This window comes from Macaca nemestrina, chromosome 20 (genome assembly GCF_043159975.1).
Source record: "Macaca nemestrina isolate mMacNem1 chromosome 20, mMacNem.hap1, whole genome shotgun sequence".
Taxonomy (NCBI): domain Eukaryota; kingdom Metazoa; phylum Chordata; class Mammalia; order Primates; family Cercopithecidae; genus Macaca; species Macaca nemestrina.
In genome coordinates this window covers 47,409,696-47,433,774 of record NC_092144.1, presented here as the reverse complement: position 1 = coordinate 47,433,774, position 24,079 = coordinate 47,409,696, and the positions used below count along the sequence as shown (strand labels likewise).

General features: G+C 52.3%; 1 protein-coding gene across 1 annotated transcript; it reads left to right on the top strand.

Moving 5' to 3' along the window:
• Window positions 1-823: 823 nt before the first annotated feature.
• On the top strand, window positions 824-5,713 carry LOC105495415 (protein phosphatase 1 regulatory inhibitor subunit 14A). Its single transcript, XM_011764908.2, has 4 exons — window positions 824-1,098; window positions 3,972-4,052; window positions 4,619-4,651; window positions 5,508-5,713. Exons 1-4 carry the CDS (start codon window positions 898-900, stop codon window positions 5,634-5,636), a joined length of 444 nt encoding a protein of 147 aa, XP_011763210.1. The 5' UTR covers window positions 824-897; the 3' UTR covers window positions 5,637-5,713.
• The last annotated feature ends 18,366 nt before the right edge of the window (window positions 5,714-24,079 follow it).

Genomic DNA, 24,079 nt, shown 5'->3' with positions numbered 1-24,079 from the left:
ACTGTATAATACCATGCTTACTGTGTTTCTCGTGTGTCCCGGCTACAGCTGTCAACTGCGTGGGACTGGGCTTGTCTGTTTTGTTCCTTGCTGTATCCCTGGAGCGTAGAGCAGTGTCTGGTACAGAGTGGATACTTAATAGATATTCGTTGAATGGGGCCAGGGGCAGTGGCTCACGCCTATAATCCCCACACTTTGGGAGGCGGAGGCAGGCAGATCACCTGAGGTCAAGAGTTTGAGACCAGCCTGGGCAACATGGCGAAACCCCGTCTCTACTAAAAATACAAAAATTAGCTGGGTGTGGTGGTGCATCCCTGTAATCCCAGCTACTTCGGAGGCTGAGGCAGGAGAATCGCTTGAACCTGGGAGGCTGACGTTGCGATGAGCCGAGATCGCGCCACTGCACTCCAGCCTGGGCGACAAAGAGAGACACCGATTCAAAAAATAAATTCGTTAAACGGAATGAGTGAACAAATGGATGGATGAGTGAATGAATGAACGAAGGAACAAGTGATTGCTGGACCTTCTACAGCGATGGTGGCGCAGGCGCTCCCGCACCACCCCTGCCACCGCCAGAGGGCGCAGACAGGCCGGGTCCCGAGTGTCTGTCCCGGGCCCCCGCCCCACGGGATCCAGGCCCCGGAGGCAGGGACCCGCCTGAGGTTCTGGGTCCCCGCCCATACCTGGACCCCGCACGACTGCGTGCCTCAAGCCGACGCAGAGGCCTACTCTCGCGTTGCAGACGGAGAAACTGAGGCCCGAGGCGGCCGGGGCGGGGCCGACCTCCAGGCGAGCCCGAGCCCCCGCCCCCGGCCAGCCCCGCCCCGGCCCGTAAGAAGCACCCCGGGCGCTAGGCGAAGGCGCACAGCGCGGGACCGGGCTGGGGCCAGCAGCGCGATGGCAGCTCAGCGGCTGGGCAAGCGCGTGCTGAGCAAGCTGCAGTCTCCGTCGCGGGCCCGTGGGCCAGGGGGCAGTCCCGGGGGGCTGCAGAAGCGGCACGCGCGCGTCACCGTCAAGTATGACCGGCGGGAGCTGCAGCGACGGCTGGACGTGGAGAAGTGGATCGACGGGCGCCTGGAGGAGCTGTACCGCGGCATGGTGAGCCCGGGGAGGGCTCGGGAGTGGTCGGGGACAGATGGAGCCAGGGCGCGGAGATCCCACGCCCTTGGGGTCTCGGTGCTCACTCGCTGGTGCACGGTCAGCCTGGTCTGCACAAGAGGACGAGTGCCCCAGGGCTGGGCACTCACTGGCCTGGCCCTGTCCGTGCCCTATGGCATTGTGCTTGTGGACACACCGAGAGCAACATACAAACACCTGAGTCTCCAGAGATGTGTCCAAATGCCTGGGGAGGGCCAGGAGTTTAGCATATGAGGAGGGAGGAGGCTAAGTTGAGCTGGAACCACCACATCTGGAGAAAGAGTGGGGGAAGGGGGGTGTCATAAAGCCAAACATAGACATAGTGACAGGGGAGATACAGCCACACAGAGACCCACGGTAAAGGAAGCAAAAGCAGACACAGATGTGCACAGTGAAGGAAGCTCTAGCAGCTCACGGACACAACACAGAAGTAACAGCCATGCACAAACCCACAAGGACACAAGCGGGCGTGGGGGGGTGGCGGTTGGTGGAGGGTCACCTACAGTTCAACATGTGCTACAGCCACAGCCACCCTCAGACACAGCGGCGTGGGCCACAGCCGTAGGCAGATACAGCACAACCCCATTGGAACACAAAATGACTCAAGTTACGGCCCTTCCTATCTCCTAAAGAAAAAACTATGACCACCTGCAAGCATAAGCGCTGATCCACAGCCACTCAAAGACATAAAACAACAGAAATTGGCCCAGCACAGTGGCTCACGCCTGTAATCCCAGCACTTGGTGAGGCCGGGGCGGGAGGATTGCTTGACGTCAGGAGTTCAAGACCAGCCTGGGCAACATGGGAAAAACCTGTCTCTACCAAAAATATTAAAACATAGCCGGGCGTGGTGGCACACACACACCTGTAATCTCAGCTCCTCGGGAGGCTGAGGTGGGAGGATTGCTTGAGCCTGGGAGGCCAAGGTTGCAGTGAACCAAGATTGCGCCACTGCACTCCAGCCTGGGCAACAGAGTGAGACCGTGTCTCAAAAACAAACAAAGCCCAACAGAGTTTATAACTACACCCAGACATAAAACTGTAAGCTATAGGAACAGGCAGACATACAACTGCAGAACCCATTGCTGTTCACAGGCACACAGAGCCTAAGCCGTAGCTCCATGACAGACACAGGTACGTCATCACTTGAGCTTCTGCTTGAAGTCACACTTTCAGTGACTTCTTTTTTCTTTTCCTTAGAGGTGGGGCCTTACTGGCCGAGCACAGTGTCTCACACCTGTAATCCCAGAACTTTGGGAGGCTGAGGTGGGCAGATCACTTGAGGTCAGGAGTTCGAGACTAGCCTGGCCAACATGGTGAAACTCCATCTCTACTAAAAATACAAAAATTAGCCGGGTATGGTGGTGGGCACCTGTAATCTAGTGACTAGGGAGGCTGAGGCAGGAGAATCACTTGAACTTGGGAGGCTGAGGTTGCAGTGAGCTGAGATCCGGCCACTGCACTCCAGCCTGGGCGACAGAGCGAGACTCCATCTCAAAAAAAAAAAAAAAGAAAGAAAAAGAGATCGGGCCTCACTATCTCGCTATGTTGCCCAGGCTGGTCTTGAACTCCTGGGCTCAAGTAATTCTCTCTTGTTGGGCTCCCCAAATGTCAGGATTACAGGTGTGAGCCATTGCTCTGGGCCTTCTGTGACATCTGTATGCTACAGTGTACACAGGACCCACGAGTCCTCTTCATGGCGCAGCAGTGGTGGAAGGCATGGCCCTCCCCCACAGTGACATGCAGTCCCTCTGTTCTCAGACTCAGACCTGGGCCCATACCGGTGAACCAATCTGGTTGCTAGTGGCAGGTGTCATCTATGAGGCCATGCTTGGGTGGTGGGCCCCACAGCTGACTGTGGACACATGCTGATGTGTCACGCACCCAAGCCAGAGCCACACACCTCACACCTGCAGGACCATAGACCACTATATGAAGCCACTGCACGATGCCGGGTCCCTCTGCCTGCTCAACCAGCCCCGGGCCCTTGGCACCAGGCAGTAGCCCTGGCAGAGACTCACACACCCCCTTGCTGAAGCCTCGTCATCACACATGAACCAGGACCATCCAGCCCTGAAGCCCCAGGCCTGAAGCCGACAGCCGGACTTTGGGTTGGGGAGGAAAGGATTCATGACCCCAAGGCTCTCTTGCTCCCTCAACAGCTGGGGACAGCTGGGTCCTGTTCCCAGCAGGGTGACTGAGCCAGCCTGCGCTTGGGCCACTGCCTGTAGAGGCCACACTAAGCGCCCCGCTCTAAGCAGCTGAGTTGAGCTCATGACTCATCCCACCCACCCACCTTGAGGGGCCTCAGTGGTCCTCCCTCCGGTCTCATCAGGCTGCATTTTGGCCCCCCAGGGGCTGGCCCAAGTGGTCCCCTCCCTTCCTGTCCCCTGGGGGAAGGGGCCGCCCCAGCTGGCTGCTGGCTGCCAGCCTCTCCTCCCCCACACCTAGTGCTAAGACTTCTCCTTGAAAGGGCAGAAGCCAGCCCCTCTCCTGAATCCCAGAATCTGACATTCCAGGACTCCACTAGGCCTGTTTTCCTCTGTGGGAACTGGAGCCAAGGCGAGAGACCCGTGCCAGCCCCGAGGCTCCCGGGGCCCATGCGCCCAGGCATCGGGCTGGTACAGGGCCCTGGGGCTCTATCAGCCCATCTGTCACCCCTCCCCCCCAACACCCAGATGTCCTGCCTTGGCAGTGCCATCCCTGACTGCCACATGAATGCTCCAGAACCCGCCAGCTGGGCCCTGGGGCCGGTGGGGCTCCTGCAGAGCCCTGGACAAAGGCGAGGGAGGGAGGGAAGGCGATCCTAGGCACCCCTCTCTCCCTGGCTCTAGGAGGCAGACATGCCCGACGAGATCAACATTGACGAATTGTTGGAGTTAGAGAGTGAAGAGGAGAGAAGCCAGAAAATCCAGGTAGGTGGCGGGGAAGTGTCCCCCAGCTCCCCACTTTGCACCTCCCTAAAAATAATAGCAATAGTTCACATGTTTACTGAGTGCTCACTAGATGCCGGGCACTGGTGTGATGGCTTTACATGTATTCACTCATTTAACCCTCACAAAACCCTCCAAAGCAGTCGCTAGTGTGAGCTCCATTTTCCCCATGAGGAAAATGAGGCCCAGAGAGGTTGAATCCCTTGCCCAGTGTCACACAGCTCAGAAGGAGCAGAGCTGGGCATTGAACCCAGGCAGTTTGGCAGCCATGGCCTTGCTTATGGTGTATGCCTTTTTAGAGGAGAGAAGTGCTGTGTGACCCTCTCGCCCTCTCTGGATCTAGTGACTTACCCCTGCCCTGAGTCACTCCACATGCCCCTTGGGCTCTGTTCCTCTCTTGAAGCTTGGTAGGCAGTCCACCCTGGAGTCTGACTTCCATTTGTCTTGCTGCTGGGGCTTTTTGGGAAAGGGAAGGGGCTGGAGGGGAGTAGCTGTTAGTCATTTACTGTTTTGTTTTGTTTTGTTTTGTTTTTGGTTGGGGGTTTTAGGGACTCCTGAAGTCGTGTGGGAAACCTGTCGAGGTGAGTTTTCTGTCCCTCATTATGGGCCCTGTTCTGGCCCCAAGTTCTCTGATGGGGGAGTAGGAAGAAGCTGACCGTGCCTGGGACAGGCAGGAGGGTCTCTGGGGAACCCCCTCCCCCACCCTCTGCAGCTCTTTCTGGTCTGCAGGGGTATCTTTTGTCCTCCTCCTTGTCTCTCTCCCCCTCTCCCCCACCTGCCGAGGGGGCTCCCTTCTGTCCTCCCCCATCTGTCTTGTTTCCGTCTCTCCTGTGCCTGTCCTTTGGCCGCCAACCTTCAGGTTCAGTCTCCCTCTGTCCTTCTCCCCTGTCACTGCCTCTGCCACCCCAGGCTCCCTTCCCCACCTCTGGGGGCCCTCCATCTTCCCAGGCCCTGAAGCTGAGTGGCCCAACCCCTCCCACTTCCTTCCCTGCTTTAAAAGGGAAAACTATTCATGTTTCTCCAACTAGCTCTGAGGGACAAACGTCATTGCGTTTCTGTTCGCCCTGGATCTATCTCTGGGGACCTGTCTCCACGTGTCTGTGTTTCTTTCTCTGTCCCTATGTCTCTGTCTGTCTCTATCTCTACACGTCTCTCTCTTTCTGTCTGTATCTGTTTCTCCCCCTCCCCCACTCCCTATCTGTCTCCTTGGATCTCTGTCTTCCTAGCTCTTTCTCTCCATTCCTCCCATTGCTCTTTCCCCAGCTCTGTCTTTCTCCCAGCTCACTTTTCTCTCTATGTCTATAGCCTCCGCCCCTAACTCCCCCAACCCCACAATCAGAGAACAGGAGGAGGTGCCCAGGTCAGGGACTGGGCTGGACAGGGGCAGGGGGTGCCCCGGCGATGTTCCCATGTTCTCAGCTCCCCGCCCTGTCTCAGGACTTCATCCAGGAGCTGCTGGCAAAGCTTCAAGGCCTCCACAGGCAGCCCGGCCTCCGCCAGCCCAGCCCCTCCCACGATGGCAGCCTCAGCCCCCTCCAGGACCGAGCCCGGACTGCTCACCCCTGACCCTCTCGCACTCTCCCTGCCCTGCCGACACCGCCCAGCTTGTGTATAAGTTGTATTTAATGGTTCTGTAACAATAACACTGTGTGGTTGTTTTTCCTCCCCCCGCCCGGTTACCATGGGCTTCCCCGAGCTCCCCCCACAACCTCCCTCTCTCCTCCTGTGGCCTCTGCTCATGTCCCTGTCCCAGCACCGCAGTTGGGCCTGCCAGATGGAGAATCACTCCTCCTGGGCCAGAGAGCATGAGAACGGGCCTTGCTGAGCCTGCGCCCTTGGGACTCATATCCTAGACCTCGCCTTCCCTTGAACTCCCCACCCCACCCCTATCCCCAGTCCCAGCCAGCAGGGCCCCTATATGCGTGCTCCTGCAGGAATCTGGGTCAAGGGGCATGCTCATGACGGAAGGTGACCGATATTGACTCAGTACAGGTGATCACACAACAAACAAATCATTCAGCCACTCCATGAAATCTGCGCTGTGCTTAAATGGCCCTTGGTACTGAGGCTGCAAAGATGAGAGGAAGATGGTCTCTGGCATCAAGGTGCTCACACACTATGGGGGGAGAAGGGCCTGAGTATGAGGATCAGAGCAAGGTGTGCTGAATGGCTCAAGATACCTGGGAGCCTGGCAGCGGGGAGGGAGGTATTCACTCTGGGGGTGGTGAAGAAATCTGGGAGGGCCTCCTGAAGGAAGTGACATTAAGGTAGGCTTTGAAGGATGCATAGGAGTTCTGTGAAATGGATACCCCTCTCTGAGGATTCTGAACTTATGGGTGGAGGGATTGATATTGGGGCAGAGCCAGGGAAAATATCAAATATTGCCAGGGCCATCCACCAGTCAGGAAGGACAATGGCCCCCAGAGCTGGGTCAGGGAAACCCCCTATTGAACTGGGGTTAATCCTTTCATGCTGGGGCATGGAGAGGCCTGGAGGGTCCCAAGGGAGCAGCTGGGCCATTAGAGGGTAGTGGCTTTCTTTCTTTCTTTTTTTTTTTTTTAGACAGAGTCTCTCTCTGTTGCCAGGCTGAAGTGCAGTGGTGCAGTCTTGGCTCACTGCAACCTCCGCCTCCCGGCTTCAAGTGATTCTCCTGCTCAGCCTCTCAAGTAGCTGGGATTACAGGCACGCACCACCACACCCAGCTAACTTTTTTTTTGTATTTTTAGTAGAGACAGGGTTTCACCATGTTGGCCAGGATGGTCTCGATCTCCTGACCTCGTGATTCGCCCGCCTCGGCCTCCCAAAGTGCTAGGATAACAGGCGTGAGCCACCATGCCCGGCGCAGAAGTGGGTAGTGGCTTTCTAAAAAATTTTTATTTTATGTTTTAAAATTTTATTATTTAAAAAAATATATTTTGTTTTTTGAGATAGGGTCTTATTCAGGCTGGAGTCAAGGCTTACTGCAGCCTTGACCTCCCTAGGCTCAGGTGATCCTGTCAGCTCAGCCTCCCAAGTAGCTGGGACTACAGGCATGCACCACCATGCCCGGCATTTTTTTTTTTTTTCTGAAACAGGATCTTGCTATGTTGCCTAGGCTGGTCTTGAACTCTTGGGCTCAAATTATCAGCCTGTCTCGGCCTCCCAAAGTGCTACGATTACAGAGGTGAGCCACTGTGCCTGACCTAATTTTATTTTAGAGACAGAGCCTCACTCTTGTCACCCAGGCTGGAGTGCAGTGACACAATCATAGCTCACTACAGCCTTGACCTCCTGGGCTCAATAAGTCCTCCCAACTTGGCATCCCAAAGTGCTGGGATTACAGGTGTGAGCATCACGCCTGGCTATTTTTTTACTTTTTTGTAGAGATGATGTCTCCTTATGTTGTCCAGACTGATCTTGGACTTCTGGGCTCAAGCAATTCACCCACCATGCCCAGTCCTTTATTTCAACATTATCTTTTTTTTTTTTTTTCCTGAGATGAAGTTTTGCTCTCGTTGCCCAGGCAATGGTGTGATCTCGGCTCACTATAACCTCTGCCTCCTGGGTTCAAGTGATTCTTCTGCCTCAGCCTCCTGAGTAGCTGGGATTGCAGACATGCGCCACCATGCCTGGCTAATTTTTTGTATTTTCAGTAGAGTCGGGGCTTTACCATGTTGGTCAGGCTGGTCTTGAACTCCTGACCTCAGGTAATCCGACCACCTCAGCCTTCCAAAATGCTGGGATTATAGGCATGAGCCATCGTGCCCAGCCATCTTTTTTTTTTTTTTTTTTTTTTTGAGACAGAGTCTCGCTCAGTTATCCAGGCTGGAGTGCAGTGGTGCGATCTCAGCTCACTGCAGCCTCCACCTCCCAAGTTCAAGTGATTCTCCTGCCTCAACCTCTCAAGTAGCTGGGATAACAGGCGCATTACGATGCCTGGCTACTTTTTGTATTTTTAGTAGAGATGGTGATCTCAAGTGATCTGCCCACCTCGGCCTCCCAAAGTGCTGGGTTTACAGGTGTGAGCCACTAGGTCTGGCCTATATTTCAACATTTTGTTTTATTTTATTTATTTATGTTTTTGAGATGGAGTCTTGCTCTGTCACCCAGGCTGGAGGGCAGTGGTACGATCTCAATTCACTGAAACCTGGTTCACAGAAACCTCGGTTCACTGAAACCTGGGTTCAAGTGAGTCTTCTGCCTCAGCCTCCCGAGTAGCTGGGATTACAGGTGTGCACCACCACACAGGCTAATTTTTGTATTTTTAGTAGAGATGGGGTTTCACTACCTTGGCCAGGCTGGTCTTGAACTCCTGACCTTGTGATCCACCCGCCTCGGCCTCCCAAAGTGCTGGGATTACAGGAGTGAGCCACCGCGCCCAGCCTATTTCAACATTTTAATGGTTCTGGTTGGACCAGTGGTTCCAGGTGTGTATAATCAGGAGCTGGGGCTGTGCTTAGGACTAGGGCAGGGTCAGAGCTGGGCTATCTCACCAAGGACAAAGCACATCTCCCACCTCGCCTCCACTGACTGAAGTTGGGGCCCCAGGGCCCTGTCCCCACCTGTGCCATCAAGTGGCCCCGCCAGGATTAGTCATTTATCCTGGGGGTCTGAACTCCAGTCTGGGAGGAAGAGAAGAGCCCCCTGAGGAGGAGCATCCAGGAGCACCCTGGCCTGTCCAGCCGTTCAGGTGATCTTGCCGTCTCTGTGCAGATGCACCCAAGGCTTCCAGTAACCCCTTTCCTCCACACTGTATAGAGGATGAGCAAGTCCTTCCTGCTGACATCCCAGCTCCTGGGACCCTGTCCCAGAACACCCCACTTGGGCCTGCAGAACCCCTTCTACTTCCCTCTCACAGAACCTGGTTTGGGTTCCTCGTCCTGGTGGAGGCGGTATGTGCTCAAAACCCAGGTTCTAAAGTCTTGTGTGTGCTGTGTGTTAGGCCTCAGTATCCTCATCTGGAAAATGAGTACTTTGCAGATGAGGAAACAGAGGCCCAGATTAGGGATGTCACTTGTTCAAAGTCACATGGCTGGGAAATGGTGGCGCTGGGCTTCAGTCCCAGGCATTATGATTCCAGAGCCCAACTATTTAACTCCTGCTCTACAGAGTCCCTTTAAACCACAGCAACAATTGCTGTTGTTCCATGATGGGAAAATATTGGCTAATTCATACTAAGGTGTTAATGATTGCTCACAATCCTTGGAGATAACCAACCTAAAGGGCAATGCAATTAACAGAACAATGTTACAGTGAAGGACTGGGAGGCCAGGCGGGGTGACTCAAGTCTGCAATCCCTGCCAAGGTCAGAGGATTGAACCCAGGAGGTCGATCACACCACTGCATTCAGCCTGGGTAATGGAGCAGTGTCTCAATAAATAAATAAATAAATAAAATAAAAAGGGCCGGGCGCGGTGGCTCATGCCTGTGATCCCAGCACTTTGTGAGGCTGAGGCGGGCAGATCATCTGCAGTCAGGAGTTCGAGACCAGCCTGACCAACATGGAGAAACCCAGTCTCTACTAAAAATACAAAATTAGCCGGGCTAATTTTGTGGTGGTGCATGACTGTAATCCCAGCTACTCGGGAGGCTGAGGCAGGAGAATCGCTTGAACCCGGGAGGCAGAGGTTATGGTGAACTGAGATTGCGCCGTTGCACTCCATCCTGGGCGAAAGAGCAAAACTCTGTCTCAAAAAAAAAAAAAAAAAAAGGAAAAGAATTGGGAAACGGCACACCACAGTGGTTAGTGGTTAAGAGCAACTGCCACTTCCTAGCTGTGTGATCTTGAGAAAGTCACTTAACCTCTCTGTGTCTGTGTCCACATCTGTAAAATGAAGGTGATTTTAATAGTACCTACCTCCAGGGATTATTACGAGGTTCTGTTTTATTTTGTTGTTTGAGACAGGGTTTCACTCTGCTGCCCACGCTGGGGTGCAGTGGTGTGATCTTGGCTCACTGCTCCCTCCGCCTCAGGGGCTCAAATGATCCTTCCACCTCAGCTTCCCAAGCAGCTGGGATTACAGGCATGCACCACCAAGCCCAGCTAATTTTGGTATGTTTTGTGGAAACGGGATTTCACCATGTTGCCCAGGCTAGTCTCGAACTCCTGGGCTCAAGCAGTCCACTTGCCTCGGCCTCCCAAAGTGCTGGGATTACAGGTGGGAGACACCGTGCCCGGCCTGTTGTGAGGTTTAAATGCAGAGCATAGGCTAGGACCAGGCACATGGTAAGCACTGTCATCAACCCTGTCATTGTGAGGAGGGGACTGATCATTAGCTTCTATAGCCACCATTTCTGGCCAGCAGGAAGTCCCTTGGGAACACTGAACCACAGGCCTTCAGATACAGAAAAGCCCCAAAGGGGCCAGGAGCACTGGCTCACACCTGTGATCCCTGCACTTTGGGAGGCTGAGGTGGGTGGATCACCTGAGGTCACGAGTTCGAAACCAGCCTGGCCAATATGGCGAAATCCCATCTCTACTAAAAATACAAAACAAACAAACAAAAAACAGCTGGGCGTGGTGGCACATGCCTGTAATTCCAGCTACTCAGGAGACTAAGGCAGTAGAATAGCTTGAACCCGGGAGGCAGAGGTTGCAGTGAGCCAAGATTGCACCATTGCACTCCAGCCTGGGCAATCCAGCCTGGGCAACAAGAACGGAATTCCGCCTCAAAAAAAAAAAAAAAAAAGCCCCAAAAGACACAGTGTACTTGACCCACCATGCCCCACCCCGTTGTAGCCACACTCACCTCCCCACCCAGCTGGCTCCTTGCTTCCCACCGTCTGTGGTCCATTTCCCACTCAGCAGCCAGACAATGCCTTTTCTCACTCTCACCCTAAGTTCCATCCACCCTGTTCCCTCTTTCTCTTTCCTCCAAAGGTCACCATTTTAAAAATAAAATCAATTTCTCAGTATTACTGCAATATTTTTTCTGCAAATACAAACAAGTGTGAAGCTATGTTCTAGTCACCCGTTTTGTACCAACAAGGCAGACATTCCGAACATTACTCTTTGCTTTTTAAATTAAATTTTATTTTTTTTAGAGACAGAGTCTTGCTCTCTCACCCCAACTGGAATGCAATGGTGCGATCATAACTCACTGCAGCCTCTAATTCCTGGGCTCAAGTAAGCCGCCTGCCTTAGCCTCCCACATAGCTGGGACCACAGGTGTGCACCACTTTGCCCAGATAATTTGTAAATATTTTGTAGAGGTGAGGTCTCACTATGTTGGTTAAGCTGTTCTCAAACTCCTGAGCTCAAGTGATCCTCCCACCTCAGTCTCACAAAGTGCAGGGATGACAGGCGTGAGATGCCTTGCCAGCCATTTAACAACTCATCCTGGGCCCGGCGTGGTGGATCGTGCCTGTCATCCCAGCAATTTGGGAGGCCGAGGCAGAAGGATCACCTGAGGTCAGGAGTTTGAGACCAGCCTGGCCAACGTGGTGGAACCCTGTCTACTAAAAATACAAAAAAAAAAAAAAAGAAAAAAGAAAGAAAAATTAGCCGGGCGTGGTGGTGCATGCCTGTAGTCTCAACAACTCTGGAGGCTGAGGCAGGAGAATCGCTTGAATCTGGGAGGCGGAGGTTGCAGTGAACTGAGATCATACCACTGCACTCCAGCGTGGGCGACAGAGCGAGACTCCATCTCGGGGTGGGGGGCGGCGGGAAAGGCCAGGCGCAGTGGCTCATGCCTGTAATCCCAACACTTTGGAAGTCCGAGGCGGGCGGATCATGAGGTCAGGTGATTGAGACCATCCTGGCCAACACGGTGAAACCCCATCTCTACTAAAAATACAAAAAAAATTAGCCAGGCGTGGTGATGGGTGCCTGTACTCCCAGCTACTGGGGAGGCTGACGCAGGAGAATGGCGTGAACCCAGGAGGTGGAGCTTACAGTGGGCCGAGACCGCGCCACTGCACTCCAGCCTGGGAGACAGAATGAGACTCCGTCTCAAAAAATAAATAAATACATACATAAATAATTAAAAAACCATCCTGAAGACGTTTCGTATCACCACTTTTCACAGCTTTTCCTTGGCAGTCCTCCTGGCCACACTGTGCCCTGTCACCTTTCTGCCTTCAGCCCTCTGCTGTCTGACCCTCACCCACACCAGTTTCTCTCCTGTCCTCAGACCCACCTGCCGCCCCCTCCATGACCCACGGCCACATTGCCTCTGCCTGCAGTTCTCCCCAGGTTTCTCTCATCCTCACCATAATGTAGATGTCATCTCAGGGAGGTGTTGTGGAGCACCTAATCTAAGGAGCACCCTCAGCCACTATCCTGTCACTTGATTTGTTTATTTATTTAATTTTTTTGGAGATGGAGTCTCACTCTGTTGCCAAGCTGGAGTGCAGTGGCGTGATCCCGACTCACCGCAACCTCCACCTCCTGGGTTCAAGCAATTCTCTGCTTCAGCCTCCCAAGTAGCTGGGATTACGGGCACCTGCCACCACGCCTAGCTAATTTTTTTTGTATTTTTAGTAGAGACAAGGTTTCACCATCTTGGCCAGGCTGGTCTTGAACTACTGACCTCGTGATCCATCCGCCTTGGCCTCCCAAAGTGCTGGGATTACAGGCGTGAGCCACCGTGCCCGGCCGATTTATTTATTTTTTATAGCATTTATCGGCCAGGTGTGGTGGCTCACGCCTGTAATCCTAGCACTCTGAGTGGCTGAGGTAGGAGGATCACTTGAGGCCAGAAGTTCCAGACCAGCCCTGGTGAGACCCTGTCTCTACAAAAAATAAAATTACTGGATGTAGTGTTGCGCGCCTGTGTTCTTTGGAGGCTGAGGTGGGAGTATCGCTTGAGTCCAGGAGTTTGAGGCTGCAGTGAGCCATGATTGCTCCACTGCACTCCAGCCTGGGAAACAGAAGGACACCCTATCTCAAAAAAAAAAAAAAAAAAAAAAAAAAATTACATTCTGGTCTGTCTATTCTATTGCCTGTTCACCGCCCCCCACCACCATCTTCAGAATATTAGCTCCTCTCCTACCTTGAACAGGGCCGTGTTCCTGTGTAGAACGGTGCGGGGCACACAGTGGGCGCTTGCCCAAGAACCTTACTCCCAGGTGGCCACGCTGTCTCCAAGCGCCGCAGCCCTTTACGTGCGTACGTGAGGCCTCAGCGCCCCCTCGTGGCTATGTGAATTGGTTTATTTTATTTTATTTATTTTTTTGTTTTGTTTTTATTTTAGTTTCTCCTTTTTACTTGTTTTGTTTTGTTTTGTTTCTTTGTTTGTTTTTTGAGATGGAGTTTTTGCTCTTGTCTCCCATGCTGGAGTGCAATGGCGTGATCTTGGCTCACTGCAACCTCCTCCTCCCAGGTTCAAGCAATTCTCCTGCCTCAGCCTCCTGAGTAGCTGGGATTACACGTGCGCCATCAGGCCCGGCTAATTTTTGTATTTTTAGTAGAGACGGGGCTTCACCATATTAGTCAGGCTGGTCTCGAACTCCTGACCTCTGGTAATCCACTCACCTCGGCCTCCCACAGTGCTGGGATTCCAGGCGTGAGCCACCACACCTGTCTCCTGGCTGTTTTGTTTTCTCATCTTTTTTTTTTTTTTTTCTTTTGATAAGGGGTCTTGCTCTGTCGCCCAGGCTGGAGCACAGCGGCACCACGATAGCTCACTGCAGCCTCGAAATCCTGAGTTCAAGCGATCCTACCTGCTTCGGCCTCCTGAGTACCTGGGACTACAGGCACCTGCTACCATGCCCAGCTTGAAGTGGTTTTTGTTTGTTTGTTTGTTTTGAGACCAAGCATCACTCTGTCACTGAGGCTGGAGTGCAGTGGCGCCATCTCCAATGACTGCAACCTCCGCCTCCCAGGTTCAAGCGATTCTGCTGCCTCAGCCTCCTGAGTAGCTGGGATTACAGGCGTGTGCCACCATGCCCGGCTAATTTTTGTATTTTTAGTAGAGATGGGGGTTCGACATTTTGGCCAGGCTGGTCTCGAACTCCTGAACTCATGATCTGCCTGCCTCAGTCTCTCAAAATGCTGGGATTACAGGCATAAACCACCGCACCCACCCACAGCAATCTTCATCAAAATTCCAGATGAACTTTGGGAGGCTGAGATGGGTGGATCACCTGAGGTCAGGAGTTCGAGACCAGCTTAATCAACATGGTGAAACACCATCTCTACTAAAAATACAAAAATTAGCGGGGTGTGGTGGTGCATGCCTGTAATCCCAGCTACTCAGGAGGCTGAGGCAGGAGAATTGCTTGAACCTGGGAGGTGGAGGTTACAGTGAGCCGAGATTGTGCTGCTGTACTCCAGCCTGGGCAACAGCGAGACTTTGTCTGAGAAAAAAAAAAAAATTAGGTGTGATGGCATGTGCCTGTAGTCCTAGTTACTCAGGAGGCTGAGGCGGGAGGATCACCTGAGCCCAGGAGTTTGAGGGTGCAGTGAGATGTGATGGTTCCACTACACTCCATTCTGGACAACAGAGTGAGACTGTGTCTCAAAAAGAAGTTCTGCCCATCAGCCAATGAGTGCATAAAGGAAATGTGGTACATGTACAGTCATTAAAAGGAATGAAATAATGTATTTTGTAGCAACTTGGATGGAGCTGGAGACCATTATTCTTTTTTTTGTTTGTTTGAGACGAAGGTCTCGCTCTGTGGCCCAGGCTAGAGTGCAATGGCAGGATCTCGGCTCACTGCAAACTCCACCTCCTGGGTTCAAGCGATTCTCCTGCCTCAGTCTCTTGAGTAGTTGGGATTACAGGCATGCGCCACCACACCCGGCTAATTTTTTTTTTTTTTTTTTTTTTTTTGAGACGGAGTCTCACTCTGCCGCCCAGGCTGGAGTGCAGTGGCCGGATCTCAGCTCACTGCAAGCTCCGCCTCCCGGGTTCACGCCATTCTCCTGCCTCAGCCTCCCCAGTAGCTGGGACTACAGGCGCCCGTCACCTCGCCCGGCTAGTTTTTTGTATTTTTTAGTAGAGACGGGGTTTCACCGTGTCAGCCAGGATGGTCTCGATCTCCTGACCTCGTGATCCGCCCGCCTCGGCCTCCCAAAGTGCTGGGATTACAGGCTTGAGCCACCGCGCCCGGCCCCGGCTACTTTTTTTGTATTTTTAGTAGAGAAGGGGTTTCATCATATTCGCCAGGCTGGTCTCGAACTCCTGACCTCAGGTGATCCACCCGCCTAGGCCTCCCAAAGTGCTGGGATTACAGGCGTGAGCCACCGTGCCCAGTCTTGGAGGCCATTATTCTAAGTAAAGTAACTGAGGAATGGAAAACCAAAAACTGTATGTTCTCACTTGTAAGTGGGACCTAAGGTGTGGGGACACAGTGGCATAAGAATGATATAATGGACTCTGGGGACTTGGGGCAGGGAAGACTGGGAGGTGGTGAGGGATATAGACTACATACTGGATACAGTGTACATGCTGCAGTGACAAGTGCACTAACATCTCAGAAATCACCACTAAAGAACTTATCCATGCAACCAAAAACCACCTGTGCCCCAAAACGATTGAAATTTTTTAAAAAATTTAAAAATAATCCTACAAAAGGGTCCCTATGTAGCGGCACATACAGAAGAAAAAAAAAAAAAAAAAGAAAATGGGGAAAGTCCCCAAGGAGGGGTCAGTTAGAGACAGCTGATTCATCCCAACAGCACCCGAAACTACCTACCAGCACAGAAGCCAGGAGGTGGGCCAGTCGGCAGGAGAGGAGGGAATTAGGGTGTTCTCTTCTAGTGGCTTCCACAAAATAAGAAGCTTGTGAGCAAGGACGGGGAAAGGAGAGAGACACACTTGGAACCCTCACTATGAGCAAGGGAAGCACGGAGGCTCAGGTGATCCTCCCCCCTCAGCCTCCCCAGTAGCTGGGGCTACAGGCATGCACCACCGTGCCCTGCTAATTTTCTTATTTTTTGTAGAGACGAGGGTCTCAGTATGTTGCTCAGGCTGGTCTTGAAAACTCCTCGGCTCAAGAGATCCTTCCCCCTCAGCTGCCCAGTGCTGGGCTTGCAGCAGTGAGCCACCATGCCCGTCTGAATGTTTTCTTTACAGGGCCACTGTCTCTGGCCTCCTCTCCCCTCCCTGCCTCCTCTGTCTCCATCCTCGTTCTCAGCTGGTTCCTCTTCACTCTCTCACCTGTCAATGCTGGTCAGCCGGGGTCTCTGACGTTTGGAAGACTGTTGATGTTACCTACAGTGAGAAGGCTGAGTGAGCTCCCCTGGGGAGAATGCCTGCGTGGAGAAGATGACTTTACGTAACATCAACAGTCTTCCACCATTCTCTCCAGCCTGACCTCTTCTCTGACCTTCAGATTCACCCAACAACACTTGGATGTCTGATGCGTATATCAGACCCAACACCTCTGGATTTCCTGGCCTCTCCCTAACCTGCCCCTTTCTCATGCGGCCCCATCTCAGGGGCCTCCAGTTGCTCAGGTTCCAGACCCTGGCATCATCCTCATTCTTGACACTCCAAGTCAGATTTGTAAATTATCCACCCTCAGATTCTGTCCACTCTGCTGGGGGAGGCTGAATCATGCCTCCCCAAAGAGATCATAGTTCCGTAGAAGGAAAGAGTCTTTGCAGATGAGATTGAGTTAAGCATCTTAACATGGGATCTGGCTGGGTGTGGCAGCTCATGCCTGTAATCACAGGGTGTTGGGAGGCTGAGGTGGGAGGATCACTTGAGGCCAGGAGTTTGAGACCAGCCCGGGCAACAAAGTGAGACACTCTCTCTATAAAACAACAACAACAAAAAAAGCCGGGTGCGGTGGTTCACGTCTGTAATCCCAGCGCTTTGGGAAGCCGAGGTGGGCGGATCACAAGGTCAAGAGATTGAGACCATCCTGGCCAACACAGTGAAACCCCGTTTCTACTAAAAATACAAAAATTAGCTGGGCATGGTGGCAGGCGCCTGTAATCCCAGCCACTCAGGAGGCTGAGGCAGAAGAATAGCTAGAACCTGGGAGGCGGAGGTTGCAGTGAGCCAAGATGGCGCCACTGCACTCCAGCCTGGGGACAGAGTGAGACTGTGTCTCAAATAAAAGAAGGGGGACCTGAGGGGAGGTAGATTCTCCTGAATTATCTAGGTGAGTTCCAAAAGCGATTATATGTGCCCTTTAAGAGGGAGGCAGAGGGAGACTTGACACAGACAGCAGAAGGTGCTGTGAAGGTGGAGCAGAGATGTGGAGATGCTGGCCTTGAAGACTGGAGTGATGTGGCCAAGCCTAGGACTGCCAGCAACCCCCATAAGCTGGAATTGGAGAGGAACAGATTTTCCCCTAGAGCCTCCCGAAGGAACACAGCCCGGGCCACACCTTGCTGTCAGCCCAGTGACACTGACTTTGGACTTCTGGCCTCTAAGGTGTCAGAGAATATATTTCTGTGTTTTTGTTTGTTTGTTTGTTTGTTTTTTGAGAAACGTATCGCTCTCTCATTTCTCACCTAGGTTGGAGTGCAATGGTGCCATCACGACTCACTGCAATCTCCGCCTCCTGGGTTCAAGCAGTTCTCCTGCCTCAGCCTCCCGAGTAGCTGGGATTACAGGCGCCTGCCACCACACTTCTTCACTCCTTCAAATCAATCTGTTTTCTCTTTTAAAATTATTTTTTATTTGCTTTTTTCTTTTTAGAATCTGTGTTCTGCTGAATCTATTTTATTTTCTTCTTTCTTTTTCTTTTCTTTTCTTTCTTTCTTTTTTTTTTTTTTTTTAGAGAGAGAGACTCTGTTGTCCAGGCTGGAGTGTAGTGGTGTGATCATAGCTCACTACTGCCTCCAACTTTCAGGCTCAGGTGATCCTCTTTTTTTTTTTTTTTTTTTTTTGATCAGGTGATCCTCTTGCCTCAGCCTCCTGAGTAGCTGACACTGCAGACATGCATCACCACACCCAGCTAATTTTTGTATTTTTAGTTGAGACGGGGTTTCACCATGTTGGCCAGGCTGGTCTTGAACTCCTGACCTCAAGTGATCTTGCCCTCCTTGGCCTCCCAAAGTGCTGGGATTCCAGGCGTGACCCTTGCCCGCCCATTTCTGTTGTTTTAGGCCACCACGTTGGTGGTCATATAATAGCCACATTCTCTTACTTCCCATCCCCTTCTCATACCCACCCTGTTGCTCCCCTTCCCTTCTGACCCATCTTGGCACCACTTCCCTGGTCTCTGCTCTCCCCTTTGCCTCCACAGTCTGTGCCCCCACCAATAGTCACAGAGATTCTTTTCTTTTCCCTTTCTCTTTCCTTTTCCTTTTCCTTTCCTTTCTTTCTTCTTTCTTTTTCCTTTCCGTTTTTTTTTTTTTTTTTTTTTTGAGACGGAGTCTCACTTTGTCGTCAGGCTGGAGTACATTGGCTCAATGTTGGCTCACTGCAGCCTCTCCCTCCTGTGTTCAAGGATTCTCCTGCCTCAGCCTCCTGAGTAGCTGGGACTATAGGTGCGCGCCACTATGCCCAGCTAATTTTTGTATTTTTAGTAAAGACAGGGTTTCACCATGCTGGCCAGGATGGCCTCAATCTCTTGACCTTGTGGTCCGCCTGCCTCAGCCTCCCAAAGAGTTGGGATTACAGGCATGAGCCACCATGCCCGGCCTGATATTTCTTTTTCTTTTTCTTTTTTTTTTTTTTGAGCCAGAGTCTCGCTCTCCTGTCTGTGTCAAGTCTCCCTCTGCACTCCAGGCTGGAGTGCAGTGTCACAATCACAGCTCACTACTGCCTCGACCTTAGCAATCATGTCTCCTTCAGAAGCCCAAGTTGGGCTCAAGTCACCCTCCTGCGTCAGCCTCCTGAATAGCTGGGAGTATAAGTGCCCCCCACCACACTTGGCTAATTTATTTTTTATCTTTTGTAGAGATGGGGTCTCACTATGTTGCCTTGTTTAGTCTCAAACTCCTGGGCTCAAATGATCCTCCTGGCCAGGCGCGGTAGCTCACGCCTGTAATCCCAGCACTTTGGGAGGCCGAGGTGGGTGGATCGCTTGAGGTCAGGAGTTCGAGATCAGCCTGGCCAACATGGTGAGACCTCATCTCTACTAAAAATACAAAAATTAGTCAGATGTGGTGGTGCATGCCTGTAGTCCCAGCTACTTAGGAGGCTGAGGCAGGAGAATCGCTTGAACCCAGGAGGCGGAGGTTGCAGTGAGCTGAGATGGTGCCCCTGAACTCCAGCCTGGGCGACGGAGTGAGACTCTGTCTCAAAATAGCAAAACAAAAACAAAAACAAAACAAAACTCCCACCTTGGCTTTCCAAAGTGCTGGATGCTGGGATTACATCCAGCATCCCAGCATGAGACACCTGGGTTCAAACCCCAGTTCTCCCTGCCATGAAGGATGAGGGCTTCCTGCCTCAGCTCATTGCTGAGGTTTGGGCTCCTGCTTCCCAAGTGTGGTCTATATGATCCAGTGATGTGTGTAGCTTGTTAAAGCTCAGTACAGATCCTGACTCAGGAGGAGCTAAACCAACGGTTCCTTATTTGCTATTATGGTCATGAGTGTTGTTGCCCTGATGCTGCGTGGACCCACCAGCCCCACCTCTTCTGCACCTCAGCATCCCCATCTGGGCAGGAAACTTTTTTTGTTTTTGATACAGGGTCTCGCTCTTGTTGCCCAGGCTGGAGTGCAGTGGCATGATCTCAGCTCACTGCAGTGTCCGCCTCCTGGGTTCAAGCGATTCTCTCATCTCAACCTCCTGAGTAGCTGGGGATTACAGGCACCTGCCACCACGCTCAGCCAGTTATTTTTTGTACTTTTAGTACAGACAGGGTTTCACCATTTTGGCCAGGTTGGTCTCAAACTCCTGACCTCAGGTGGTCAGCCTGCCTCCGCTTCCCAAAGTGCTGGAATTACAGGCATGAGCCACTGTGCCAGACCTGGGCAGGAAACTTCTGACGAGCACACCTGAACATCCCAAGGGCCGCTTAGGGGAGGTTTCCTCTGAACTGTAGCGGGGAGGAGAGGGGAGAAGTGGCTGTTAGCAGTCGTATCTCCTTCAGAGGCAAAAGCTGGACCCAGCGGGCATGGGGCAGAGAGTTTTCTGTGATTCCAGGTCCACCGGAACCTTGGATTAGAGGCGTGTATGTGTGTATTTGTGTGTGAGAGAGAGAAGGAGAGGGAAGAGACCCTGGTGACCAGGTCCTGGGCAGGGTCTGAGGCTCAGGTTTGGGGGCCCAGTGTCTCCACCGGCAGCCCCAAGACCTGCAGGATGTCTCCCGGATCTGAGGCTTCCGAAGCAGCCTCTGCTGGACAAAGACTGGGGCCACAGCGCCCTCTGGTGGGCAAACCCTTAGGTTCCAGGATTAGGAGAAGCGACCACAGGTCGAGACTTTTAGGGTTTGTTCCCCAAAACTTAAGTGATGGGAACATCAGGCATTAAGGCCCCGAGGGGTCAGAGCAGGAACCCTACCCTGTGTTCGCGTAGATCAGGGGGTCAGGACTCAAAAGGATTCACATGCAGGCCGGGTGTTCTCTCCTCCAGGAAGGCTTCCCTGACTGTCACTCTAGGCCAGGAGACAGCCGCCTCTGGGCTCCCACAGTGCCCTGTGCCTCCCCCGCCCCAGCCCCGAGCCCTCCGCCTGTGCCCCCAATCCCTGGCCGGATCCCTCTGCCTGTGCCCCCCAGACCCTGCCCGGACCCCTGTGCCTGTGTCCCTCTTGTCCCAGCCCCGACGCCTCTGCCTGTGCTCCCCATCCCACCTGGACCCCTCTGGGCATCACTGTCTGGTGATGAGTCTGTTACTCTTCTGGACTCCAAGCTTAAGGCAAAGTCTGGACCATCTCAACCACTGCTGTGTCCCCAGCACGTCCACACAGGGATGGAGACCATCGTTCTCTAGAAATGAGTGGATGTGCCATTTATTTATTTATTTTGAGATGGAGTCTCGCTCTGTTGCCCAGACTAGAGTGCAGTGGTGCCATCTCAGCTCACTGCAGCCTCCACTTCCCTAGTTCAAGTGATTCTCCTGCCTCAGCCTCCCGAATAGCTGGGACTACAGGTGCCCACCACCACGCCTGGCTAATTTTTGTATTTTTAGTAGAGTCGGGGTTATACCATATTGGCCAGGCTGGTCTCGAACCCCTGACTTCAGGTGATCCACTCTCCTCGGCCTCCCAAAGTGTTGGGATTATAGCGTGAGGCACCACGCCCAGCCAAGTGTGCCTTTTAATCTATCCCTTCTCTCTGCCTTGAAGCCTTAGGTCCAGACCCTCTGGTGGGCAGTTTTCCTTAATAAAGGCCCCAAATCTGCCCCTCACTTCAGGTTTTCTAAGTGTCTATATGAGGTAGGGCACAGCCTGGATCCCACCTGACTCTCTTCATGCTGGGTGCATGCTTTTGGACATTGGGGAGAGGCATGGAGCATGACTAATTGATACATTTATTTTATTTTATTATTTTATTTTGAGACGGAGTTTTTTGCTCTTTTGCCCAGGCTGGAGTGAAGTGGTGCGATCTCGGTTTGCTGCAACCTCCGCTCCCTGGGTTCAAGTGATTCTCTTGCCTCAGCCTCTCGAGTGGCTGGGATTACAGGCACGAGCCACCATGCCTGGCTTATTTTTGTATTTTTAGTAGAGATGGGGTTCAACGTGTTGGCCAGCTGGTCCCGAACTCTTGATTTCAGGTGATTCACCCGCCTTGGCCTCCCAAAGTGCTAGGATTACAAACGTGAGCCACTGCACCCAGCCAATACATTTATTTATTCATAATTTTGGCTGGGTGTTGTGGCTTGTGCCTGAGGCCAGGAGCTGCTATTTTAACTAGGGTTGTCTCTGAGGAGGTGGCATTTAACCAGAGACCTGAATGAAGTGCGGGATGGAGCGAGGGAGGTGTCTGTGGGAGGAGCACGCTAGGCAGAGGTGCAAAGGTCCTGTGGCTGGAGTGGGATTGGAATGTTCCGGGAACAGGGAGGAGGCTGATGGGGCTGGAGTGAAGTTAGCCAAGGGAAGGAAGGAGGGGAAAGAGGCCAGAAATGTGATGAGGGTTGAGGAGGGATGGAGGAGGGCATAGTGAGGGCTTTGCATTTTATTCAAATTATGAAAGAAGCTGTTGGAGGTTTGAGCCAGAAAGTGGTTGGATGCAGATATATGCTTAATTAATTATTATTATTATTATTAGTTGAGATGGAATCTCACTCTTTTGCCCAGGCTGGAGTGCAGCGGTGCGATCTTGGCTCACTGCAACCTCTGTCTCCTGGGTCCAAGCGATTCTCCTGCCTCAGCCTTCCGAGTAACTGGGGTTACAGGCATGTGCCACCACCACTGGCTAATTTTTGTATTTTTAGTAGAGATGGGGTTTCTCCATGTTGTCCAGACTGGTCTCAAACTCCTGACCTCAAGTGATCCACCCACCTTGGCCTCCCAAACTGTTGGGATTACAGGCGTGAGCCACTGTGCTCAGCCCAGAGATATGCTTCAGATAACCCGCTCTGGCTGTGTGGGGAGAGCAAACTTGGGGGGCAGGAGCCCAGTGATGAAAATGCTACCATAATCCAGGCAGCAGACGATGATGGACAGGACTGGGGTGCAGGCCATGAAGGGCAGAGAGTGGGTGGAATCTGGATATGTTTTGAAAATAGAGACAACAGGATTTGCTGATGGGCTTGGGGTGTGTGTGTGAAAAAGAAGAAGAGGAGAGTCCAGGATGACTGATTGCACTTAGAACAAAATCCATTTTCTTTTTTTTTTTTTTTTTTTTTTTTTGAGACGGAGTCTGGCTCTGTCACCCAGGCTGGAGTGCAGTGGCACGATCTCGGCTCACTGCAAGCTCCGCCTCCCGGGTTCACGCCATTCTCCTGCCTCAGCCTCCCGAGTAGCTGGGACTACAGGCGCCCACCACCTCGCCCGGCTAGTTTTTTTTTTGTATTTTTTAGTAGAGACGGGGTTTCACCGTGTTAGCCAGGATGGTCTCGATCTCCTGACCTCGTGATCCGCCCGTCTCGGCCTCCCAAAGTGCTGGGATTACAGGCTTGAGCCACCGCGCCCGGCCAAAATCCATTTTCTTTATAATGACCTACAAGGTCCTACATGAGCCGAGTCCTTGCTGTCTCCCCAGGCGGTCTCCCCCTGCTCACTCTGCTCCAGTCACACTCAATTGCTTCCTGATCTTTGAACATGCCACACTTGTTCCCAGCCCAGGGCGTTTGCACTTGTTGATCCTGTCCTAGACGTGCTTCTTAGTGCATGCTGGCAACCTCTAGATCTTAGCTCAAATGTCCTCTCCTCGGAGAAGCCACTTCTTCACTCCTTCAAATCAATCTGTTTTCTTTTTTTAAAGTTTTCTTTTCTCTTTGATTTTTTTTTGAGACAGAAGACAGAGTCTTGCTCTGTCGCCCAGGCTGGAGTGGCGCAATCTCCACTCACTGCAAGCTCCGCCTCCCAGGTTCACACCATTCTCCTGCCTCAGCTTCCCGTGTAGCTGGGACTACAGGCGCCCGCCACCGCGCCTGGCTAATTTTTGTATTTTTAGTAGAGAGGGAGTTTCACCGTGTTAGCCAGGATAGTCTCGATCTCCTGACCTCGTGATCCACCCATCTTGGCCTCCCAAAGTGCTGGGATTACACGCGTGAGCCACCGCGCCCGTCCCTAAAGTTATTTTTCATTTGTTTATTTTTTTCTTTCCAGAATCTGTGTTCTGCTGAATCTATTTTATTTTCTTTCTCTCTCTCTCTCTCTCTCTGTTTCTTTCTTTCAAGACAGAGACTGTCTCTGTTGTCCAGGCTGGAGTGCAGTGGTGTGATCATAGCTCACTGCTGCCTCCAACTTTCAGGCTCAAGTGATCTTCGTGCCTCATCCTCCTGAGTAGCTGAGACTGCATACATGCATCCCCACACCCAGATAATTTTTAAACTTTTTGTAGAGATGGGGTCTCACTATGTTGCCCAGGCTGGTCTCGTGCTCTGGGGCTCAAGCAATCCTCCTGCCTCAGCTTCCCAAAGTGCTGGGATTATAAGTGTGTGCCCAGACTCTTCTCTTTTTCTTTTCTTTTCTTTCTCTCTCTCTCTCTTTTCTTTTTATTATTTATTTATTTATTTTTTGAAACAGGGTCTCACTCTGTCACCCAGGCTGGAATGCAGTGGCACAATCTC

Bases quoted from the DNA above. Each gene is read 5' to 3' on its own strand.
- LOC105495415 (XM_011764908.2), top strand. From the start codon at position 898: ATGGCAGCTCAGCGGCTGGGCAAGCGCGTGCTGAGCAAGCTGCAGTCT. The intron at 1,099-3,971 runs GTGAGCCCGGGG...CCCTGGCTCTAG, and splicing joins AGGAGCTGTACCGCGGCATG to GAGGCAGACATGCCCGACGA. The intron at 4,652-5,507 runs GTGAGTTTTCTG...GCCCTGTCTCAG, and splicing joins CGTGTGGGAAACCTGTCGAG to GACTTCATCCAGGAGCTGCT.